The sequence below is a fragment of the Dermacentor silvarum genome, chromosome 3 (genome assembly GCF_013339745.2).
Source record: "Dermacentor silvarum isolate Dsil-2018 chromosome 3, BIME_Dsil_1.4, whole genome shotgun sequence".
In the NCBI taxonomy this organism is placed as follows: domain Eukaryota; kingdom Metazoa; phylum Arthropoda; class Arachnida; order Ixodida; family Ixodidae; genus Dermacentor; species Dermacentor silvarum.
The window spans coordinates 105948836-105969914 of NC_051156.1; the positions used below are offsets into that span (position 1 = coordinate 105948836).

Genomic DNA, 21079 nt, shown 5'->3' on the forward strand with positions numbered 1-21079 from the left:
AGAGGCCGTTCTGTGTCTGTGCAGCGTTTTATCCTCTCTCGTCCCTCTCTCCCCCTCCTCTCCCTCTTTTTTTATTTAATTTTCGCTTTGTCCGCCCCTCCTGGTTGGCTTTGCGCGACACGCCGTGCACGCTTTGAATGCCGAACAGAGTCGTCGTTAGCATATTTTCGCGCGCCCGCGACAGCTTCTAAAGCCCATGCAGCCATCAACCGAAAATAGCGTCGAAGGTGGCAGTGAGAGCTTTCTCTCCTGTCCACAAGGCGCGCCAGCGGCCAAGAGTGCGCTGCGACAACGTTGTCTAAACCGGTCGCAATCCCGCCGCCGTGACAAGCAGCCGCCTGTGTTCGATCAGGGCAAAGAAAAAAAAAAGTAAGAAAGAGAGGTGGGCGGGCTCGTCAATATGCGGCTCTCGAGAAGGAACTGTCCCCATCCGGAGGTGGCACTAGGCCACACGACAGCGGCGGCGGTTCGGCGGCATCCGACGTCGCCGCCGTAACGCGAATAACGAAGTGAGCTCGATCGACGACTACTCAAGGTCCCTCGTTGAGCGAAGCGGACCAACGGGTTCGCTCGGTAGCCCAGCAGAATACGGCGACGAGTTCTGTTGCTCGTGGAGACGCACGCTGTCGCTGGACGGTCGTGGTTCCGTAGCGTGCGAGTTGACGTGCACGACAGAGTTTGCGGTCTGAAATAGGACGAGTTTTGTTGCTCTTGGAGACGTATTATCGGAGTGGGACGGTGGCTCTTTGACATGCTAGAAGACCTGCGTGGCAAAAGGGACTATGCTGTGATTTAATCGGGCGTTATAGTTCCTCGGAATGTCGGCGACGGGCAACATTAACGCACCCGTTGTGCAACTTGAGCAACATCGACCTACTGCGGAGAGTTAAAGTGCGGCCAGACACTGTGTTGGGTACATTTACGTGTTTTTTACATGAATAATAACAATACCAGTAATCTCTGAAATGAGGCTTCTGAACTGCGTGATGCACGCCTCCTGTCGACAGGTCAAGCTGGGCTTGTATCAACGCGGACGGTTCGCCAAATATCTTTGTGTGCGCGTCCAGTGTTACGAAAGCTAACGTTCGCATCACCTGCAACCAGAGCTGACCTACACCGCCACTGCACTAAGAGATAACGGGGTATAGCGACATTACGTTCTCGACTTGTAATTTTTTAAATGAAGGTTCAAGGCCTCCAAACCGTACAAAAATCGTGGCAAGCGTCAGAGCGTCCTGAGTGATTTACTGTAATACTTGTTCCTGCTAACCAGTTTCGGTTGCGGTAACCACAAAATGGGTGCGCCATGACGTCATGGTACGCTGGTTCGCTCCGCTTCTGCCATCGCTGCGGCTGTCATACGCGAGCACAGCCAGAAGAAACGCGAGCAACATTCTTGTTTAATACATTTGTTTTTATGTGCAACGTCATCATAGAAAAAAATAAAGGTCAATGCCCAAATCAAAAGTTAATTGACGGTTCGTAACCCATAGGGGTTTCTGGTTCACAATAGAGTAGACATAAACATGCATGTCGTCTGTTTAAGTACGCAGTTCGCGACGTAATGATCGGGTATAAGCTTGAGGCAAGGTGCCATCATTTCGGTTCGCGGTATACGGTGTCGACTGTGTCAGTAAATACTCGGGTCGCGTTTCTTTCCTTGGAGATCAATGATGAATTTTTGCAGTCGATGACACGATCGCAATTGCGTGCATGTTGCGCCGGTTCGTTGGCGACGTCGCCTCTGGGCTCTTTCAATTGTCTCCTGAGCTTGCTGGTTTTAGCGATGTAGCTGTAACCGCAATATGCGCAGGCAATTCTGTAAACAACCCCTGGGAATTTTTTCATCTCCTAAGCAGTGCTTCGCATTGACAAGCTTCTTGCAGAGTTTGTTTGAAGGCATGGATGCCACACGCAGATCATACCTGGCATAGACGCACGACAAAGCTTCGCTGGTTCCGGGCACGTATTGAATGCCGGCGCGTTTCCGGTACGCCATCTTGTTCGTTGGTTTGGAAGTGAGGACACACTTCTCGGTGCCATTGGCTCTTTTTTTTTTTTCCTAATATGCTACCTGACCAGACGAGATTTCGTCACCTTTGGCTATATAAAGAGAGAGAGAATAAACTTTAATAAAAAGAGCACCCGAGCGTAGGTAGCTCCTCCGCTCTGCAGTGGGTGGTCCCCTCAGTCCAGGAGTCCAGCGGCCTTAGCTGCCCTTCTCGCTCGTGAGCTGGTTCAGTCGAGTCGGAGCTGGACAGCGCTGCCTCCCATTGCCGTGTGGTGGGGTGTGTTATGGGTGTTAGCTGTGGTGTGTTTGCGCAAGCCCATACCATGTGGTAAAGTGTTGCACATTGATCACAGTGTGGACATTTATAGGAATACAGCGCAGGGTGTATGGCGTGGTAAAGACTCGAATGCGGGTATGTGTTTGTTTGGAGTTTTCGCCATATTACGGCTTCCGCTCGCGTCAGAGCATTATGAGGTGGGGGTAGTGTTCTTCGTGAAAGTGTTGTAGGATGTGAGTGTAGGTTAATGGTATGGGCTCTGGTTGGAACTGCTCGGCGCAGTCATCTCGCGGTTCCCGGTGTGCATGCGCTCGGGCGTAGGCGTGTGCCTGCTGATTGCCGCGTAAGGTATCATGCCCCGGCGTCCACACGATTTGTATGTATGGTGGCAACTGGTGCGCTTCATTCAGAATGCGATGTGCAGCCCTGGAAATTTTGGCCCTGGAGTAATTTCTGCATGCGAACGTCGTGGTACCTAGCAATATTGTCACACGACATCATCAAACTTTATTCTGCGTTATGACGTTACGATAATGTCGATGCTGCCAGGCCAGGTACTTCTAAACAAACTTCAGTATCAAATTAAAATGCCTTATAAGCGTTTCCGAGCCTTTCTGCTTGCTGAGCGTTACGCTTTTACGTGCGAGAGGTGTACAGCAGTGTTTCTACAACTTCGACAATACATATCAGTACTCCCTTAAGACACTCTAGTGCTGTAGGCTATAAAATGAAGTTACAGCGAGGCAATTTTCATGTTTTGGATATATTTTGCTTCCGGAACCGACTCGAAGTAGTACGTGTCCAGGGCAACTACTGGAGCCCTAATACTATAGTCACAAAAGGTCTCCCACGTAAGTGCTGTCCGCGATTGGACGTCGTCCTGGTTGTCATATCGTCATCACAACAATCGCTAACATAGACAGCGCCTCCTTCGTTGAGGAAGCTTCGTCAATACGGGCGCTAGTTCGTGGGTGCACGCAACATGAAAGCTTATATGTTTCGAATAAGGACAACCGTGATAGAAACATGAAGCAAGCATGTTGCACATAATCGCGCGCCAGCACAGGTGTCGGCTATAGACACATATATACTGTATAGGTATATAGGAACGAAAAGCGTCGGGACTTAGACAGCTTCGAAGAGCAGTCGCGACAGTATTGCTCTGTTATCCGTGATTGGGTGGGCACCGTCCGAGCTCAAAAGAATACAAACAAGGTGGTCAGAACTAGCGCTTCCACCTACGTTAGTGACAATACCAACTATGCAACAGAAACCAAATTCACAGAGCTGCTCACGCGAGCCAAGGGTTCGTCGTTAGAGAGTCAAACAGAGCGCGGAAAGGGTCTGTTCGCGTAATGAAATGAGTTTGTAGCAGAGGCACCCAAGCGCGCCGTATTCTACGCATGCGCGTCGTGCGACCGCTATATGCTATTGTGTACTCAAGCCAATTCCATGCGCTGTGTTAGAACTCCGTATTGGAGAGAGCGAGTGCTCAAATGTACTGCTACGCTCTCAAGAAAATTGTTCTTTAACCATATTGGCGTGGGTTCGGGTTGCAAGTCAGCTATCGTTGTTTGCAGTGGGCTGACACAGAGCCACTTGTGTTTTCAGTTGCTCAACACCTCCGTGCAGTCAATCTCCAAAGAGCTTCGGAAATGGCTCTGACTTCCCTCCACGGTGTACGGTTTTCGCTCGAGAAAGCCCAGCGGTAAGCCGTCTCCCAGAGTACTCTGCAACTTCATGAGTCTGCATGCATAACGACTCGGACACAACCTGCGAGCGAACCTACAAACAGCCAGTTGTGTAATTGAGCGGATAGTGCAAGGTGCGGAGATGAACTAACTGGCATCGGTAACGAGTCTGACAATCATCCCGCTGGAATGCGGCCGTTGTCACGCCCCCGCCTAACTTCCTCTTCTATACACTGGCACTATGCCTGCGCGAATGCGAGCGCGGACAGTAACAGGGGTTCTGTTTTATCTTCCACCATCGACTTCCCAACGGGCATCGCTGTTAGGTCCATCCGGGTGTATTTATACGCTGCATTGCATTACGGGTGACGGAACTGAGGGTGGCATCGATACGACTGCGCAGCGAATCACGACTAGTCGATCGAGTTGGGTAACCCGTCGGCAGGGCTTCAAAGGGCAGTTTCAGAACCCCCTCTAAGCAGAATGGGAGGAGGTAGAAAAGGAACTGAGTCGGAAGCGTTATTTATGGGCGTTGGCGCGGGCGTATGGGTCAGTCACATAGTTGAAGACTAAAAGAAGGTGAAAGTGTAGCGAGATTTTTATTTACCAAATAGGTAATTCAGTTCGTTTTTAGTTTTACTTTAGCAGCCTGCAGGAGACAGTGTTATTTCTATGCCGGTACTCAGGTTTTCTTTCTTGAACAAAAGAAAAATGAATGAATGAATGAACGAAAGAAAGAAAGAAAGAAAGGAAGAAATGGGTGAATGAGCGAATTATTTACCTATGAATAATTAATTATTAAATAAATGTACCGTGTGTAGCTGTGTAAAAGTAGAACATTTCTTTACAATTTCGCGTCAAATAGGAAACGCACCTTATACCTAGTAGATGTTTTTCTTCTGCTGAGGGGTTTTGTTTGCGCGAAAGTTCTGTGCCCACGTATGAGCTTAAAGAAGAGAACTGATGAACTACAGTATGCGTATACAAGGAGGTCTAAGGCCGCAACTCTAGATGGTGCAGCTTGGTTTGCCGCTTTCTTTTTTTTTCAAATCAAGGCGCTTAGTATTAGCGTCTTAAAGTTCGGCGTGTGGTCTATGCAGCATTGCACATTATTATTTGGAAGAATTCGCGGAGAAACTTGGAGGCGCAACTATATTACGCGAGTGTGGATCTTACAGCCGTTAATACGGTACTTTCGACAGCCTCGGTATTCGGCGAACGATTTAATGAGGCTGAACAGGCTGGCGTTACGTTTCAGCTACTCTGCTTTATATCTAGCGTTCCCTGACACCGCAAGCAACAAGAAATATAGTTTTTGGCTTGCGCTGGGAAATTTCGTGGACCAAGAACGAGCACGGTGCAAGTGATGCGCGAGCGTTCGATTTGTTTTGTCAAGCGCTGTTTGATTGCCGTTTTTTTACGAGAAGGTGATATGCAAATTCAAGCCGAAAGACCCCCTTCTGGAAGGCGTCGTGCTATATTTCCCGCAATGCAGAAAATGCGCCAAATGTGGCATGCAAGATACGGTTAAAACGATGATTACCGCACAACAGACTCACTTTAAAAAAAATTGCTTTACGTACTTCATGCACGAAAGCCAGAACAGCTCACGACCGTCAGAACAATAATCGTTTTATCATTATTAGTAATATTAAAATTAAAATAAAAAAGAGGTTTAGTCACCTATATAATGATGACGGCCACTCCCTTTCCGGCATTATCGTAGTAATACTAAGAATACTATTGTAAAAAAAATGTCACAGTTTCGCCCTAAGGGCGAAGCAATGAATGCGATAGCAACACTGCAATGTCATACGAAGTAAGGTGAGCGGCTTTGGTAGCAATATGAATTGTAGTAAACATGAGCTGATTAAGTAAGCAGGTGTGCTGCGGCGTAAGTAGACCGACATGAAGAGAGACTCAATGACCACGAGAAGGCGCGTGTGAAACCGTGGTGTTGATGAGAAGCGCTTCCCGTGGGAAGCGCGTGCGAAGGGACACACCTGTAGTGCTGCACTGCCGATCCGGGCAGCATTGCATGTGTAGCGTGCGCTTGGAAAATGTGGCCCGACTATTACTAACTGAATGAACAAGCGTGGTGTGAGCGCGCACAAACAAACAGGAATAGATCACACTGAACGACTGCAGACAACGACTGTCAAAACGCTGGCAGCGAGCGTATATACGCCGCAGCGGGCGAAGGTACGTGCGGTCTATCGCTTCAACGGAAACTGAGCGGCGAATGCACGGCGCATAAAGGTCAGAGCCGTGTGGAGATAAGAGACGGTGCGGACGAGCGACGAGCGCGGTTGTTGGCAGCGTAGAAGTGCGCCCCCCCCCCCCCCCCCCGCTCCCTCCGGCGCTGGCTTCCCGCTTCCTTGCTTGCGCGTGGGAGAGATAAGAGACTGTGCGGACGAGCGACGAGCGCGGTTGTTGGCAGAGAAGTGCTCCCCCCCCCCCCACTGCACCCTCCGGCGCTGGCTTTCCGCTTCCTTGCTTGCGCGTGGGAGATAGAGTGCGTTCGCTCTCCGTGATAGCGCGCGTCGCCGCACGCTTCCACTGGGGCATACGGCGCGCGGCGAAGATTTTATCTATACGGAACCTCACGGCGACGGCGACGACGACGGCGACGGCAGAAATCCGGTAGAAGTGTCCTTATAATTGCTATCGCAATAATAAGAAGTAGCGTAGCAGGTACGGAATATCTACAATAGAGTTGCATAAGAGGGTAAACGAATTCCACATATAGCCCTAGGCACACTTGAACGCACAGAGGAAAGACCAGGACAGATTACACCACACAATTTAATGAGTCCCGGCACATCCGACACAAAAAATGAAGCACGTTCCGGAGTGCTCAGTTCTGGCATAAGTGGTCATCTGCCGATTTTCGCTGCGTTACCATTTCATATGCGCACTGATAAAAATCACGACTTTAAGCGAGTCATAAATAACCAAAGCATCACGGCTATTTTAAACTTAGGTTTCCAGTACGAGTTAGTCTGATGTTTATGTTGAAACGAATCCCTATGCATCAAACGACCTATTTGTGTACAGAGTGAAGCAAATATATAATGAAGCATTTTCTTCGCCTCTGTGATCAAGCATAAAAAAGCTAGAAAGGAATGGGTAAATGATGAACTATATAAGCGCATTCAACACAGAAACAAATTATTCAATAAGTTCTTAAATACCCGTGACCCTGAAATATTTAAAGAGTTTAAACAAGTCTGGAACAAACTGAGCAGTGATCTGAAGAAAGCGAAATCTGGGGCGCTATAACGTAAAATGATCCCCCCCCCCCCCCCAAACTGTTTTTATTCCAAACTCCTGACGTCAAATTTACGTAACCACCGACGCAAGCATAAGGCGGTGACCCGCAGCGTTGCCTGAACAAGCCACTCAAACACTCTCCTCGTTTATAGGAGGTCACCTTTGTGCGCTTTCAAAACCAATAACACTGTCTACACTCAGCGGTTTTTCTTATCTAATTGGCTGACAAGAGGCGAGGAGCACGCTCTAGTGGAGATGGTTTCGATGGGGCCGAGCCAGCACAGTGAATATAGATAACCGCATGAAGAGGGTGGTGCCGGCTTCTCCGATTGGTCCGCTTCGCCTTACTTTGCTTGCGGTGGCTGGTCGAAAATCTCGGCGGCGTGCAACGGAAGGATAAGAATGCCGCTAAAACGGATCCTCAGCAAGGAAGAGTTGGCAGAGCGATATCGTATGCATGCCGAAAGGGCTCGATAACGTTTTACTGTCACGCAAAAAAGTTTATCATGCGCAAATAAATACATGCTTACCGGCAGGTGCGGTCGAGTAGCGAGGGCCTGAGCGATCGGCGGGCAGCCATCTTCTATTCCTTTCGGAACGGGGCAGTCTGTGGCTATTCAGAAAAATTTTTCACTTTTGTTCGGCATACTGATGCATTTTTTTCGCGTACACGTCACGTGGTGAGTTTTCGCGGTTCTGTTAGGTCGCGTGACGGAGAGGCGAAGTGGACGTGGCGAGAAAACATTAGACCAATAGCAGAGGGCTAAAGGTGAAAAGGCGTCGAATCAGGAATGATTATTTTTCTTTTGTGCGGCTTAATCATGCATAATCAGTGTGTTATATCAGATGGGGAGCTATCGCGCTTTCGTGACGTCGCGTGACAGACAGGCAAAGTTGGGAGTGGCCTGAAAATGTTTTGACCAATCGTGGAGGCTGATTGCAGAAATTGGAATCAAAACAGTTTGGAATCGTTTTACGTTATAGCGCCCCTGTGTACTACACGCGTCGATTTGAAACTTCTATGAGTGATGGTCGTAGAATGTGGAACATATACCGCGAGAGAATAGGTCCCTCTACACAGGATGTGCCGTCAGAAATTGTTGTAAATGATGTCAAATTCTGTGGAAACAACACAGCTAATTTATTTAATAATCATGTTATAAATGCCGATGCTTCTACCTCCACATCTGATTTTTTCCCAAATCGAAATAGTGAAAGTGATATTGATAATCGGTTCAGCGAGACGATTTTTCTTACGCCTACATTTCAAAGCGAGATTTTTTTCCGTTGTTAATTCCAGGAGCAACAAATCAGCCGCTGGTGAGGACGACATCAAAGCTCAACCTATTAAAGCAGCTGCTCACATAATATGCGGTCCGTTGGAACACATCTGTAACGGTATACTTTCCACTGCAACTTTTCCTGAAAAAAAAAATGAAGCTAGCTCGTGTTGCTGTGATTTTTAAGGGTAGAAATCACAACGAATTAAACAATTACAGATACATTTCTGTATTGCCATAATTTTCAAAAGTCGCTGAGCGTATTATGTATAAGCGCCTAAATGGTTTTCTGCTGGATAAAGGTATTATTTCAGATAAGCAATATGGCTTCCAGAAAAATAAGTCAACCAAAATGGCATTAATAAGAATCAGAGATACAATTATAAATAATATTGAAGAAAGAAAGCTTACTATTTGTATATTTCTAGATTTTCGCGAGGCCTTTCATTCTATCAAACATGAAATATTACTAGAGAAGCTCCAAGTATAGGGCATTCGAGGCACAGCATTAGAACTTATGAATAGTTACCTTGAATCTCGAATGCAATATACTTCCTTGCAAGGTTACAGTCCGGAAAAAAAAAACGTTATGAAATATGGGGTACCACAGGGTTCGATTTTAGGGCCGTTATTGTTTATTGTGTATATAAATGATATAGTAAACGTTCCATTAACAGATGAAATAATAACGTGCGCGGATGACAATATCGTTTTCTTTTCTGGTGTTGACTTTCAGGAATTAGAAGTTACCGCAAATTTTTGGTTAGAATAACTTCGCAAGTGGTTACATTTAAGTCAGCTCAGCTTAAATGGGGAAAATCTTAAGTTTACGGTCTTTTAGGCTCAGAATAAAGAAAGAAATTACGATGCAAAACTTTTCTATTGTGGATCGCAACTAGAACATGTGTCAAGCCATTCCTTTCTAGGAGTTACATTTCATAAAAACTTCAGCTGGGCAGAGCACATAAATAAGGTACGCACTAAAGTTACACGGTCGGTTGGATTGCTACAACGAATCCGGTACTATGTGCCTGTCAGGCTTACCAGACAACTGTACTTTTCGCTGGTACACTCCCATCTTATATATGGCTTATTAGTATGGGGAAATGTCAAAAAACCGATATAGAAAAACTGGCGCTATTACAACGGCGAGCTGTTCGTTTGCATAACTCTTCAGATCAAGACATAGGATCTTCTAAACTAATGATGCGCTATAATATGCTTAATATTAGAAACGCTTACCAAGCAAAGAAATCTGCATTCGGTTGCTTAAAGAGATCTCCAGCAACATTGAGACATTTTCAAACCGATACCTCAGTAGAAACACAGGATACAACTTACGCCGCACTCCTATAGTAACGAAGAAACCTAGGAAAAAATATGGCATGCAAGCTATCTAATATGAAACCATGAGTTTAGGTAATATGTACCCTAACATTGTTGATGTCGCTAGGGATTGTTGAACTGTTCGGCAATTTAAACACTTCATAGTGAACATGTATCTTTCTTCTGATCTAGATGTGTTGTATGAATGTTAATGCAACAACGAATTCTTCAATGTTATGGATGCTTGGTTGTTGCATTAGTGAAGTAATAATTAAATTCTTTATATGTCACTTTTATGTTAAAGATGTATTGACTCATTTGTATGTTATTTTGCAAGCAACTTGTGTCCTGCAGTGGGCTTTAAAGATTGTTTTGTATGTAGTTCCGAAATGTCTGTTTCACAAACTGCTTTTGTAACTTGCAAATTCCGCTATCTCTGCTGCCCCAGTGAGGTAAGGCTTACTTAGGGGTTTTAAGCCCTCCTTTTGCCTTACCTCACGGGCAAACCTTGTAGCTGTTAAACGAAACAAAACAAAAACAAGAACATTCACGTATATTGTTCCGAACATAAACAGGGTGTCCCAACTATCGTGCACCAAGATTTAAAAATATGAAAATGTCCCGTAGCTGGATAGAACCAAGGTAGTGTTGTCGGCCGTCGCTCGGAGATACTCAGATTATTTTTTGCATTCCGCCTAATCACATAATTAGTCTTAGTTCATTAATCAACTTTTGAACTATTATAATTAGATGAAAAGTGTGAATGAGAGAATTCTAAAGCAAACTGAAAAACTCCCGATACAGCTTTCTGTTGCTCAATACGTGCTACATAAATGTGTGTTTTTTTCCGAGCGTGAAAGAAGCCCGCGAATGCCCACAAAGTGCCTCGAGCTGCCAGTCACGCGGCAATATTTGGGACACCCTGTATACACAAGGCATTGTGGCCTCTTGTACAACAATAATCAGTTTGCATAACAAGCTGGGTGCCATATATTGGTCCCTTGTGAATTGTGGAAAAGACTTCAAGAAGGTTTGCGTTGACAACACGATTGCCATGTTGAGCGTTATATTAGAGAGAGCTATGTGACTCGCTTTCTAGGCTGAAACCGATGAATAGCCTCGCGTAAATGAGCCGTCAGGGTTGCTTTCGAAAAAAAAACACCCAGAATTTCTTAAAGCAGCGTAATCGTTCCCAGATATATGCACGCATATGAGGCTTCTTCGTTCAAGGTGCATACGCACTATGTTAGGGAACATAACGAAAATCGTTCGTGCTCTCGCATATCTTTAAAGCGAATAGCTTTCTCTGACTTTTTCGCCCGCTTTCATGGTTGATGGTCGGAGGTTAGACACTTACAGCTTTCATCGCCTATGCAAAAGAGTTGGCGGGGTGAGCATTTAGCTCTGGAGACGCACGTGCTATCTGCCTACACTGCTGCTCCAAACGTGCTGATTAACGCTTCTGTTCTCTACGGCAGTGCGCAATGAAACAGCAACCACAGCATTAATGTCTTCATTGCAACGAATATTCGCCGTCAAGCGCGTCATCCTTTAAATAAAGTGACTAGCATTCTAAAAGCGTTAGGCTGTTCACTTACATTGAATATACAAGTTCCGGTTAACCTCCCTGCCTTTCGCATCTCATTTTTTCTCTCTCATCGCCGATGGTTTCTGCACAAGTTTCTCATCCTTAGTCTTATTTTCTTTTGGTTTTACATTTCACAGAGCTTTGTCCAGCCTTCTTCACCGCTTGATAATGCAAGTACTGAAAATAAAAAAGAATAAAAGAAACGAAGGAAGAACGAAAGAAAGAAAGAAAGAAAAGAACAGGGATCTAATGCGATGTTGGATGGAATATAAATGACGCGAAGGCTCGAGTCATCCGAGGCAGCAGCGGTAGCAGAAGAGACACGCACCATCCTGAACTTTGCTTTAACAACCGATTCCTCGTTAAGTAAGGCACGCTCATAGTTAGTTCCCCCACGTCTTCATGTACATGCATGTTCCTGAAATTTCATATCCCAAAACACCCGAAACATGTTTATGGATCAATGATGTCCTATGTTCAATTTCCTGTCGTGCTGAACAGGAAATTGTTCGGAATACCACATGTGCTACACGGTCTCCAGCATGAAGTCCAAAACGTCCTTGCACTATTGTGTCAAAGGGAGTAAGTTTTCCTTAGGTGGTACCGATAACATATATCTAGGTAAATTGGACATTATCTTAATTGGGAAGCGACAGTTTCTGCAAGTCTCCACTGGCTTACCCCAAGAGCAAAGAAGGCTCATCGTGCTTGGTATAATCGTATAGGGACTCGGCTGTAGCTGCATACGGCGCTGCGTGCAATACCTGCACTGATAAGCGTAGTGCAGTGCTTTCATCGGGTTTTCATATTTTACAATCTGGGCGTAAGAAGCCGTCGCCGATTATTGCAACACCTCCAAATCAGTAGTAAAGTCGCGTGATATCTCGCAGTCATTGAACGGCATAATAAAATGCACTAAAACATGGTTTAATTTTTACACTGTTTGTCGCTTCTGTGCATGATTATTCGGTAATCACTTTGGTACATGTTAAGCTAAGAGTAAGTATAATTCACGTTGCTGTTAGATTGTCTGACGTGGAAATCACCGGAACGTGCCAAGTCGCGACTGCCCCTCCCTTGACCCTTCACTGCGCCTTCGACGGCCACGTGGTCCATTTCTATGCGACTTCAACTTTACTGTGTCGCTTGTGGCTGGGCGTCACTTTTACGAACACCTACTGTTTCCGTATCGGCGCGGCATGAAAGTTTTGTGATTGAAAAGAGACAACAAAGCGCATCTTATTCTTCGTTCTGAGGTCTTACGTGCCAAAACCAATTCTGATTATGAGACACGCCGTAGTGGAGGGCTCCGGATTAATTTTGACCATCTGGGCTTCTTGAAAGTGCACTACAACGCAAGCACACGGGCGTCTTTACATTTCGCCTCCATCGAGATGCGGCCGCCGCGGCCGGGATTCGATTCGCATCTTAATTCTCCGCCATTCTTTTGGTTATGAAATACGAACTTTGTGTGTCGCTTTAAGCCAAATGAACGACAGAGCGTTCACAGAAGGAAAGACATCGGGACCATGAAATCAGCCGTCATCCGCACAGAAAGCCACCATTAACTGAGCAGCAAACGTTGTTATGTGTGCCCGCGTATCCCTGTCCTTATCACTATTATCGAGAGGACCTAACCAATTCATCCGAGGGGGCCTCCCTCAGGATACGCCAACGGCCCCAACACTACAATTACCACCGGTCCTCTCAACTGCATGTAAAATGCAGCAAATGAAAGATGTCACTAGAGCTTGTGGAACATTAGGCAACACCGCCGAATGTATACAGTGTTCTTGCAGCGTACCGTTAAAATACAGAGCAAGCGATAACGCTTGGATAAGCAACTCCCTTCACGCACTTTACGTGACGAATGCGCGCGTCCATATTGTGCAAGCTTTAAAGCTGACGGTGCAGGTACACAGCCCTCCTTTAATGCACTAAGATTTTCTTCTGTGGGGCTCTGAGTACTATTTACACGCATGCAGCAAGGAAGATGACGAAGTTATTAGGACGTCCCAATTCAGTTTTTACTGTGAAACCTCCTTCTGTATACCTCTATCTGTAAAAGCTTTTTTGTGAAATAATAAGAAACCGCTTGATTGGTTGATTGATTGACGACATTTAAATACTCTTTAGAAAAACGGTGGCTACCTTTCGATAACAATGACCTGGATTGTTTTGTATTATAATTTTTTTCTTGTATTGACGCGGCGGATTTTGTTAGCGTCGCCACAAGGACGTCACGCTAAATTCGATTCTCAGAGCCATATCAAGTGTCCGTGTTGCGCCATAGACTTTTTCGGCTGTTTGTCTAACTCAACAAGCGTTCGCTCGTATTCTCTCGCGAGCGTCGATAAACTTTAGGCAGACGTACCCTTTCTCGGCACATTGCGGTGATTGCGTCACTTTGACAGAGCGTCTGAAATTTGGTCGCTGCCAAAAAGTGCCGCTAGACTGAATGAGGCGCCGCCCTCCTTCTTTTGCCACCCTCAGCCTCCACGCTCCATATCCCTAACGTAATGAAATGTCGCCTCACGATGGACATTCCTTTCACTTCCCACGACTATTTAGTGACGCCGCGATATTTTCGCGCTCAGTGTCACGTCAGTAATAGAAGAAACCAACAGCCCACATTCAACTGCGCATCGATGGAGTTAGGACGACTACGTTGAGCCATAAACTGACGCAAAAAAGCAGGACACATTGCATCAGTGTTTCTATTTTGTTTTTCTGACTTTAATCACGTTACAAAGCATCTCCGCAGCTGAAGCCGAATTAGACAGTGCGTCATGCTGTCTCAGAGACACTAACATATATATTTCTTCCCGACTATGTAATCTGTGCAATCCCGTCTTCGCAATTGTTCTCCCTATTTAAATTCTTCTACTTTCTTAATACCTGCTTCCTGCCTTAGGAAGGCCGTTTGTGACATTTAATTTCGGGCAGCATTACCAGAAAAGAAAGAAAGAAGAGAAAACTTCATGTCAATCAACTTTACGCGTCACACAAACAGCGCGGCATAGTGTGGCACACAGGAGGATCACCGCGCAACAAGAAACCGAGAAGCGCAACCTAATAGGAAACAACCCGTATTGCGTCAGCTGGACCGACGCCACATTGCCGCCCGCGCCTTACGACCGCATCGCATTAGTGTCATCGAAAGCGATCTCGATGACATCTGGCGCGCACAGCCAGCGCACATCATAATCCTTGCACGCCGTGGCCGAAAGAAGTGCGCGACGCACGGTGGACCGGCCGGTCGTCCGCAACGGTCAAGCGTGGCCCGTGACCACCGCGTTGTCAGTCTCTCGCCTTCCGGTTGAAAGGAAACGGTCTTCCGCGGGGAGGGGGCGAAGCCCCGAGGACGAGAAGGAAGTCCGGTACCTTCGCGTCGGCGGCAAACGGCGACCACGCGGCCCGCAAAGGCGGCTCAGGCGCCACGGGCCGAGAGGGGATCGAGGGTGGGGGGCAAGCAAGGGGGGTAAAAGCGCAGTGTTAAAAAATACGAGGGAGCGCCGGCGACTTGGGCGGCAGCGGGCGAGCGAAAGTGGCGAGGGTCCACAGCGGCAGGCAACGCGAAAAGAAATCACGCTCGTCACGTGACGGCCGCTACCGTGGTCCGGCCGGCCCGGAGAAAAGGCGAGGGCGGTTGCGGTATAAATGCATTTTGGCGGCCCCCGACCGGCCGCAAAACTGTAGTGACTCTCGCTGGGTATCTGTGCGACTGTGCACGACTCGTTGTGCCGGTGCTGGTGGACCTTTTACACACTCGACCGAACGGGAGGAGGAGAGAGACGACTCACCACTGCCATGTGTTCTTGGGTGAGTGTGGCGGCCAGCGCCGCTTTTTGTTCAGTCGTCGGCCCCCGCGTTCTTCAATCAATCTTCACTGTGCGTCGCCCGCGCGAGTACGATCACCGGCGAGACAGAGCCACCGGCCAACCGTGTTTCCTGTGCCCCGGGGTTGGATTGCACTCCGCGGAAAACGATGCGTCTCGATTCGAGTCTCACCGCCGTCACGTTTCAGTCCGTCAGAGGATGCGGAGGGGCCGATGAGTCGCTTGGGAGCGCGCGCGCGCGATCTCCAAGGATGAGCAGGATGCGCCCCCCTGAAAGGTGCTCTTCTCCGCTCGCATAGGGAGCTGAACGGTGCAGCCGGTGTCACAGCGGTTCCGAACGGTTCGGAGCGTTCCACGCCCGGCGCGCAATCCCCTAGACACGTATGCTCACAAAATCTTACTGGAGATTATACCGTGCAAGATCAAATTACGACAAATAATTCGTCAAAGCGTCTGCGTCATTACGGTATAATGAGTAGTTGATACGAGAAACGTACCACTGCAAGCCTTCACAACTTCAGGGTTTAGCTCAAGCTTGCAGACTAACATGGTTTCTCCAAACGGTTCCATACCTTATAAAAAATTGTCAGTCGCCCGTGGTAGGAATCCATCGATGGATACTTTCGAAGCGTGATGACGGAACCATTTGAATTTTAGCAGCACTCTATCTATAACGCCTTCGGGGCTTGTACTGCCAGGTAAAGAACGTTCCATTCGTGCACAGGAATTGTCTTTGCCTTTGGCTCACCTGTGAATGCTATGGACCGAATGAGAGAAATGCTAGCGTTGAATACAGCAAGCACACTGTAGTCGGATTACTTACTGCCCCCGAGATAGATATGAACTTGCGATTGCAATAACCAACTGCACTTTCTAGAAATCGCACCGATAGTCTCGTATACTTTCATTATGAAGTGTAACAGCGCTAACAGACTAAACACAAAGGCGAAGGAGACGACTGTGCAGGCGCGCCCACTTGAAAATAACATTTTCAGTGCCACAGCGCTTGTCTCGTCGCCTTATTTGTCTTTGTGCTCCATCTGTTCGCGCTGTTAGAATTCCCAGTGCAGCTTTGTAGTACCTTTCCTTCCTTTGGTCTTCTATAGTGTGGTCAGGAGGGCACGTTGTCGTGGCACAAAGAAACGAAAAATCATGCTGCTTCCGCGTCTGCACATAAACAGGGCGTATATAATAGATATGTCGTTGAACATGGATTGGGTCTCAGTTTCACAACGCTTGCTTCTGTGTGTACTTAGATGCATCATAAGCATGCATGTGGGTCACAAGTGTGTAATGGTTCTCAGTTTCAGTTAATTATCCACTCAATACAATGATTATGTAAAAGATAGTACACAGACGAGGGTCCCTCGTCTGTAGTGTACAGATAATAGATAGCATACAGACAGATAGCAAGATAGTATACAGACGAAGTAAGTCACGGAGCGTCTCTTCGGAAGCCTGAAGGAACGTTCGGTATCCATTACGATGATATTCAATCTTAAAATTGGCATTATATTTGCTCGTGTCGCTGTACCAAGGGCGCTTCGAAAATGATTCGAGTACGTCAAGCATTGAGAAGTACCGCAGGGATTGGTAGAGTCGCACATTGACGTAAGTGATAGAGAGAGAGAGGGGGGGGGGGGACTAAAATATCAGCTAGAGATGTTAACGTATCCGTAAGACAGACATGCTTCTCCAGATGATTAGGGAAACAAATGAAAAGGAAAGAGAATAATAAAAAATTAAAGAAAAACATGAACATGACGGACGAGTGAAGGATTCCGGGCAAAGTGGCCTGAAAGAATATCTTAACGCATTTAGCCATACAAAAACTGTTCGTTATTATATCAGGCCCGAATATCGGGCCGTTATTTAACGTGCAGTCCACTCAGTCCTGTCTCCGGTGCGATCAACGCTGCGCCCAAGTATATGCGAGTAATAATGGCCGTCCAGGAACAATCACTGTCGCTAGCCTAAGCTTCTTATGCCGCCTGATCACGCGTAGTTAGGCGCAAGAAAGGTTCCATGCCAAATCGAGTCACGCATCAGCAATCACACAGTGGCGAACAGCCTAAACTAAGGTATCGCAGTACACTTTTTCTCTTGTGACGGCAATTACGGCACCATCTCGATTTCTCGAGCATAAGTACATGCTCCAAAGCACTACATGTGCTCAACTAGGTGACCGTCCTCAAATGACGCGCACATCCTCTGTATTGCGTTTTCATTGAAACAATGAGGGAGGACGGAAGAACATTAATGGTCCGTATGTCCGAGTGGCGCTTACGTTCAATCTTCGAATTGCCGGACAGCGCACGCGCGACAACCACTGAGCCACCGACAATATGGCACGAAAAGGAGCAATTTGTATTGACCCAAATGCTCTCGGGACCACGAGCAGAAGACGATTATCGCGATGTGTCTTCAAGCCTGTACGGCACATAGGTAGTTTCACTAATAATAATGGCGATATAACGCGAGGAGCGATCAGCTTCTGCGTACGTAACTGTCTCCGCTGCACGTGAGCGAAACTTTGATGACGTAGCTCCTGTACGCGTACCACTCCGGATCACACAAGCGTGCATAACGTGGAAAAGTTTTCCGCGTGCTGCAGCAGCTGGAGGCCTCCGCGGGTGCGCCTGGCGAGTGCCCGGCAAAGTGATAATTCGCGTGACCTCGATGTATCAGCGGTCTGAGAGTTTGCATACCTCATTTTTTTTTTCACTATAATGCTGGGCAGTATAGAGAAAGGCCGCGGACTGTGACGTAATCAGAGCACCAGGCTATCAGGGGAAAGAACCGCGGCCTAGCAAGCGAGCGAGCGAACGAGTGGACTGAACGCGAGTAATAAGAAGGGGAGAGCGGAAATTCCATCAAAACACCGAGGCATTTAGAAAGAAGCGGCTCGTATAACGGAGCCTGCTCAGAACGCGAAAGTAGTTGAGCGTGAGCGATCATACTCGAGAGGAGTATACGTAGAGAAAATGCGCAACTTGCTCAACCCTCCCACCACCTCCTTGTCGGCTGCCCACGAAACAATGGACGGATTCCGTCTACACCTTCTCCCAAACTCCCCGCTGCTACTCAGTGGCCCGTCCCCGCTCGTCAGGAGTAAGCGACCGAGTTGAGTACGCAAGACCTGCCGCTGCTGCTGCTACAGCCTGCTTCCGTTATAGTACAGTAGCACACGGCTCGCCACGCCGTGGGCTACCTATTCACACGACGCTATGCGGGACACCGCCGCGGGGTTGCGCAACCTTCTTACTCCTCCTGCGGTCGGCTCAAGGGGTGCCTCGTCCGTCACAGACGTCGATTAGACGACGCAAATTACGTTCGACGCTCTCTCGGACGGAAGGAGCGACGACACGACGAGACAAGGGGGGGAGGTGACGAGCGAGAAATGTCAGAGAGAGAGATTGGAAAAAGGTTCGCGATCTCATAGACGCCGGTGGGAGACGCGCCTAATTATCGCGCGTGTCCCCACTACGCCGTGCATGCGGACGTCCTTGGGAACCACGCCCCGCAAGACGGGCGTCCGCGCGCGCTAGAAAGAAATGCGTTCGGTCGATGGGCGCGTGTCGCTTGCCGGCCCGTCGCAGTTAAGTGTCATTTTACAGAAAAGTAGGTTACCCGGAGCGCACCCTACGAACAAAGGTACCGCACTGGTAGCGCGGTTACGTATACAGCAGCGGCTGCGACGTGTCCTTCGCTGTCCCCTTGTTCTAGTCGCACGGCCTCTGGTAGGTACACGACAATAGCCCTACGTTGCGTACGTAATGTCTTGCGTTAAGTATGTGGCCTTGGACTAGCCTGGCTAATCTGGTTGATGAGCCTCAATAATCTGATGGAAAACTTCGGTGGAAAGGACTTGAACGGGAATGTTGCGTAGGCAGTGCTTTGAAGTGGAGGCACTTGAAACCTGTTCTTCGGGGGTCTTCGCACTCTGTCGTCTTATGCCCACTTTTAATTGATGCGCGTCGCAGTATACAGCGTGGTTCTATTTAATTATGCGAGTCTGTTGAAGTTAGGAGACTGAATTTGAGCACCTTAATTTGTGCAGTTGTTCTAAACTTTCATTGTATTTTTTTTTCTTCGGTGGTACCTGTACGTATGAAGTGATATCATAATGAAGTATAGTTCTTGGCGCCACACTTTGAGAAGATCACATGTGCTTTCAAATGGGCCATGTATGTCAGCACTAATGCGCAGCTTCGCAAAAAAAAAAAAGAAAAAACATTATGTTGAACAGAAAGAAAATAATGGGAACACCATTGGCATGAATTTCACTCTTTCGCCGTATACGCCGCGTTGCTCCGGTCGCACACATTCTATTGATACCACTTTGGCGGGACCATTATGAGAGTAAATTGCGATCATGTAGGACGAGAACGTGGCCATCAATTCCACGCCCTAGCGGTCTAAATCTTTTTTATTGGTGGTGGTGCTGTTTTCACTGCTGTTGGTATGGCTTCATTGTTTTTTTTTTTTTTTTTGAACGCCGAGTTTACAGCCTGTGGCTGCACAACTGCGGTCCATTCGGGAAGAGATTTGCTGAAATTGAAAGAATATATATATAACGCAAGAAACGCAATGCTGGACAGAGGGCAATCCACTTGCGTAAAAAAGAAAGCTTAAGAAACAAACAAGGATCATCGAAGTTACGACACGTTGCTCGAACTAACGTCTCGCCATCCATTTCAAGCTGGCCTTCTTTTTTTCTTCTTTTTTTTAACCCACTCGCTCTTTTCCGCAAGCTCGTTCTGGTCAGTCTGTTCAAGACGAAGCGGCCAATACATTGTTTGTTTGTGTTGTTGTTGTTGTTCCTCTGCACAAGAGGAACATACCCACCGTGGGGGATCGGCCATGAATTGGGCGGTTCGCACAAAATGAGAAGAAGTTTAGATAGTTCTGGCATTTGTTCCTTTTTCTCCTCAGTGCCCAGCTCACAAAATCACTGTATATGCGCGATGCCTTCCGTTTACTTCAGTTAAGTTTCATATTTGCTAAATTTTCTTTCTTTCTTCTGCACATACGCTGTTCCGAGATTGCCTTTCCGGAAAAAAAGTAATAATCTAACTCTCGACAACGACTGACAATAAAAGAAATGACGCCTGCACGCTACCTGCGACTACTGACTCTTTTCACAGTTGACTTGGTCGCTGTTGCAAGGAACTAGCTCGATCCGGATAGCCGCACACGTCGGCGCTGCGACACAATGGACCGAACACCGAGTGAACAATCGTTCCGGAACGGGGTTTGGTTCGGATTAAAGCAGACGCAAAAGAGAAAGCGAGACAGATTTAAGGCACTTTCTCAAGACCAGTGCAGAACTAAAACGATGCCGTGGAAATGGGACACGTCGAGTATAAATGAGGACCACCTGTTGCCGCAACCGGTCCGCTACCGCATTCACTGCGAAGCGGTGGCTTCGGGTTCGTTGAGTACGAACCATGGCGTTCAAGACGTTTGCAGTGTCCTTAGAATAGCCGTAGGGATGTAGCATTCAGAGGATACCAATTTTATATAGTCGCGAACTGACGCATACGGCTTTACGATACAAAGGTACATTCAACCACAAAATTTCACGGAACACGAGATCTGAGAAAAAGCCGAATATCTGCGCAGCCTCACAACTCGGCCCATAGTATTCGCATTTACAGCCTCCACCAGTATATGTGAACACCACTGTGATGTTCGGTTTTACTGACTACGGTTACAGGCTGCTCGGAAATTGAACGTTTTCTGAGATTCCGTGGTCCGTAAAGTTTTGTGGTTAGGCTGTACGTGCACGCAT

General features: G+C 47.3%; 1 protein-coding gene across 1 annotated transcript in view; it reads left to right on the forward strand.

Annotated features, from left to right (window-relative positions):
* The first annotated feature begins 15129 nt into the window (after window positions 1-15129).
* LOC119445659 (adhesive plaque matrix protein) overlaps window positions 15130-21079 on the forward strand; it is a 68173-nt gene continuing 62223 nt past the window's right edge. The window contains exon 1 of the mRNA XM_037709932.2: window positions 15130-15268. Within this exon, the coding sequence (XP_037565860.1) occupies window positions 15257-15268 (12 nt within the window). The 5' untranslated portion in view covers window positions 15130-15256. The remainder of the gene's footprint in view (window positions 15269-21079) is intronic.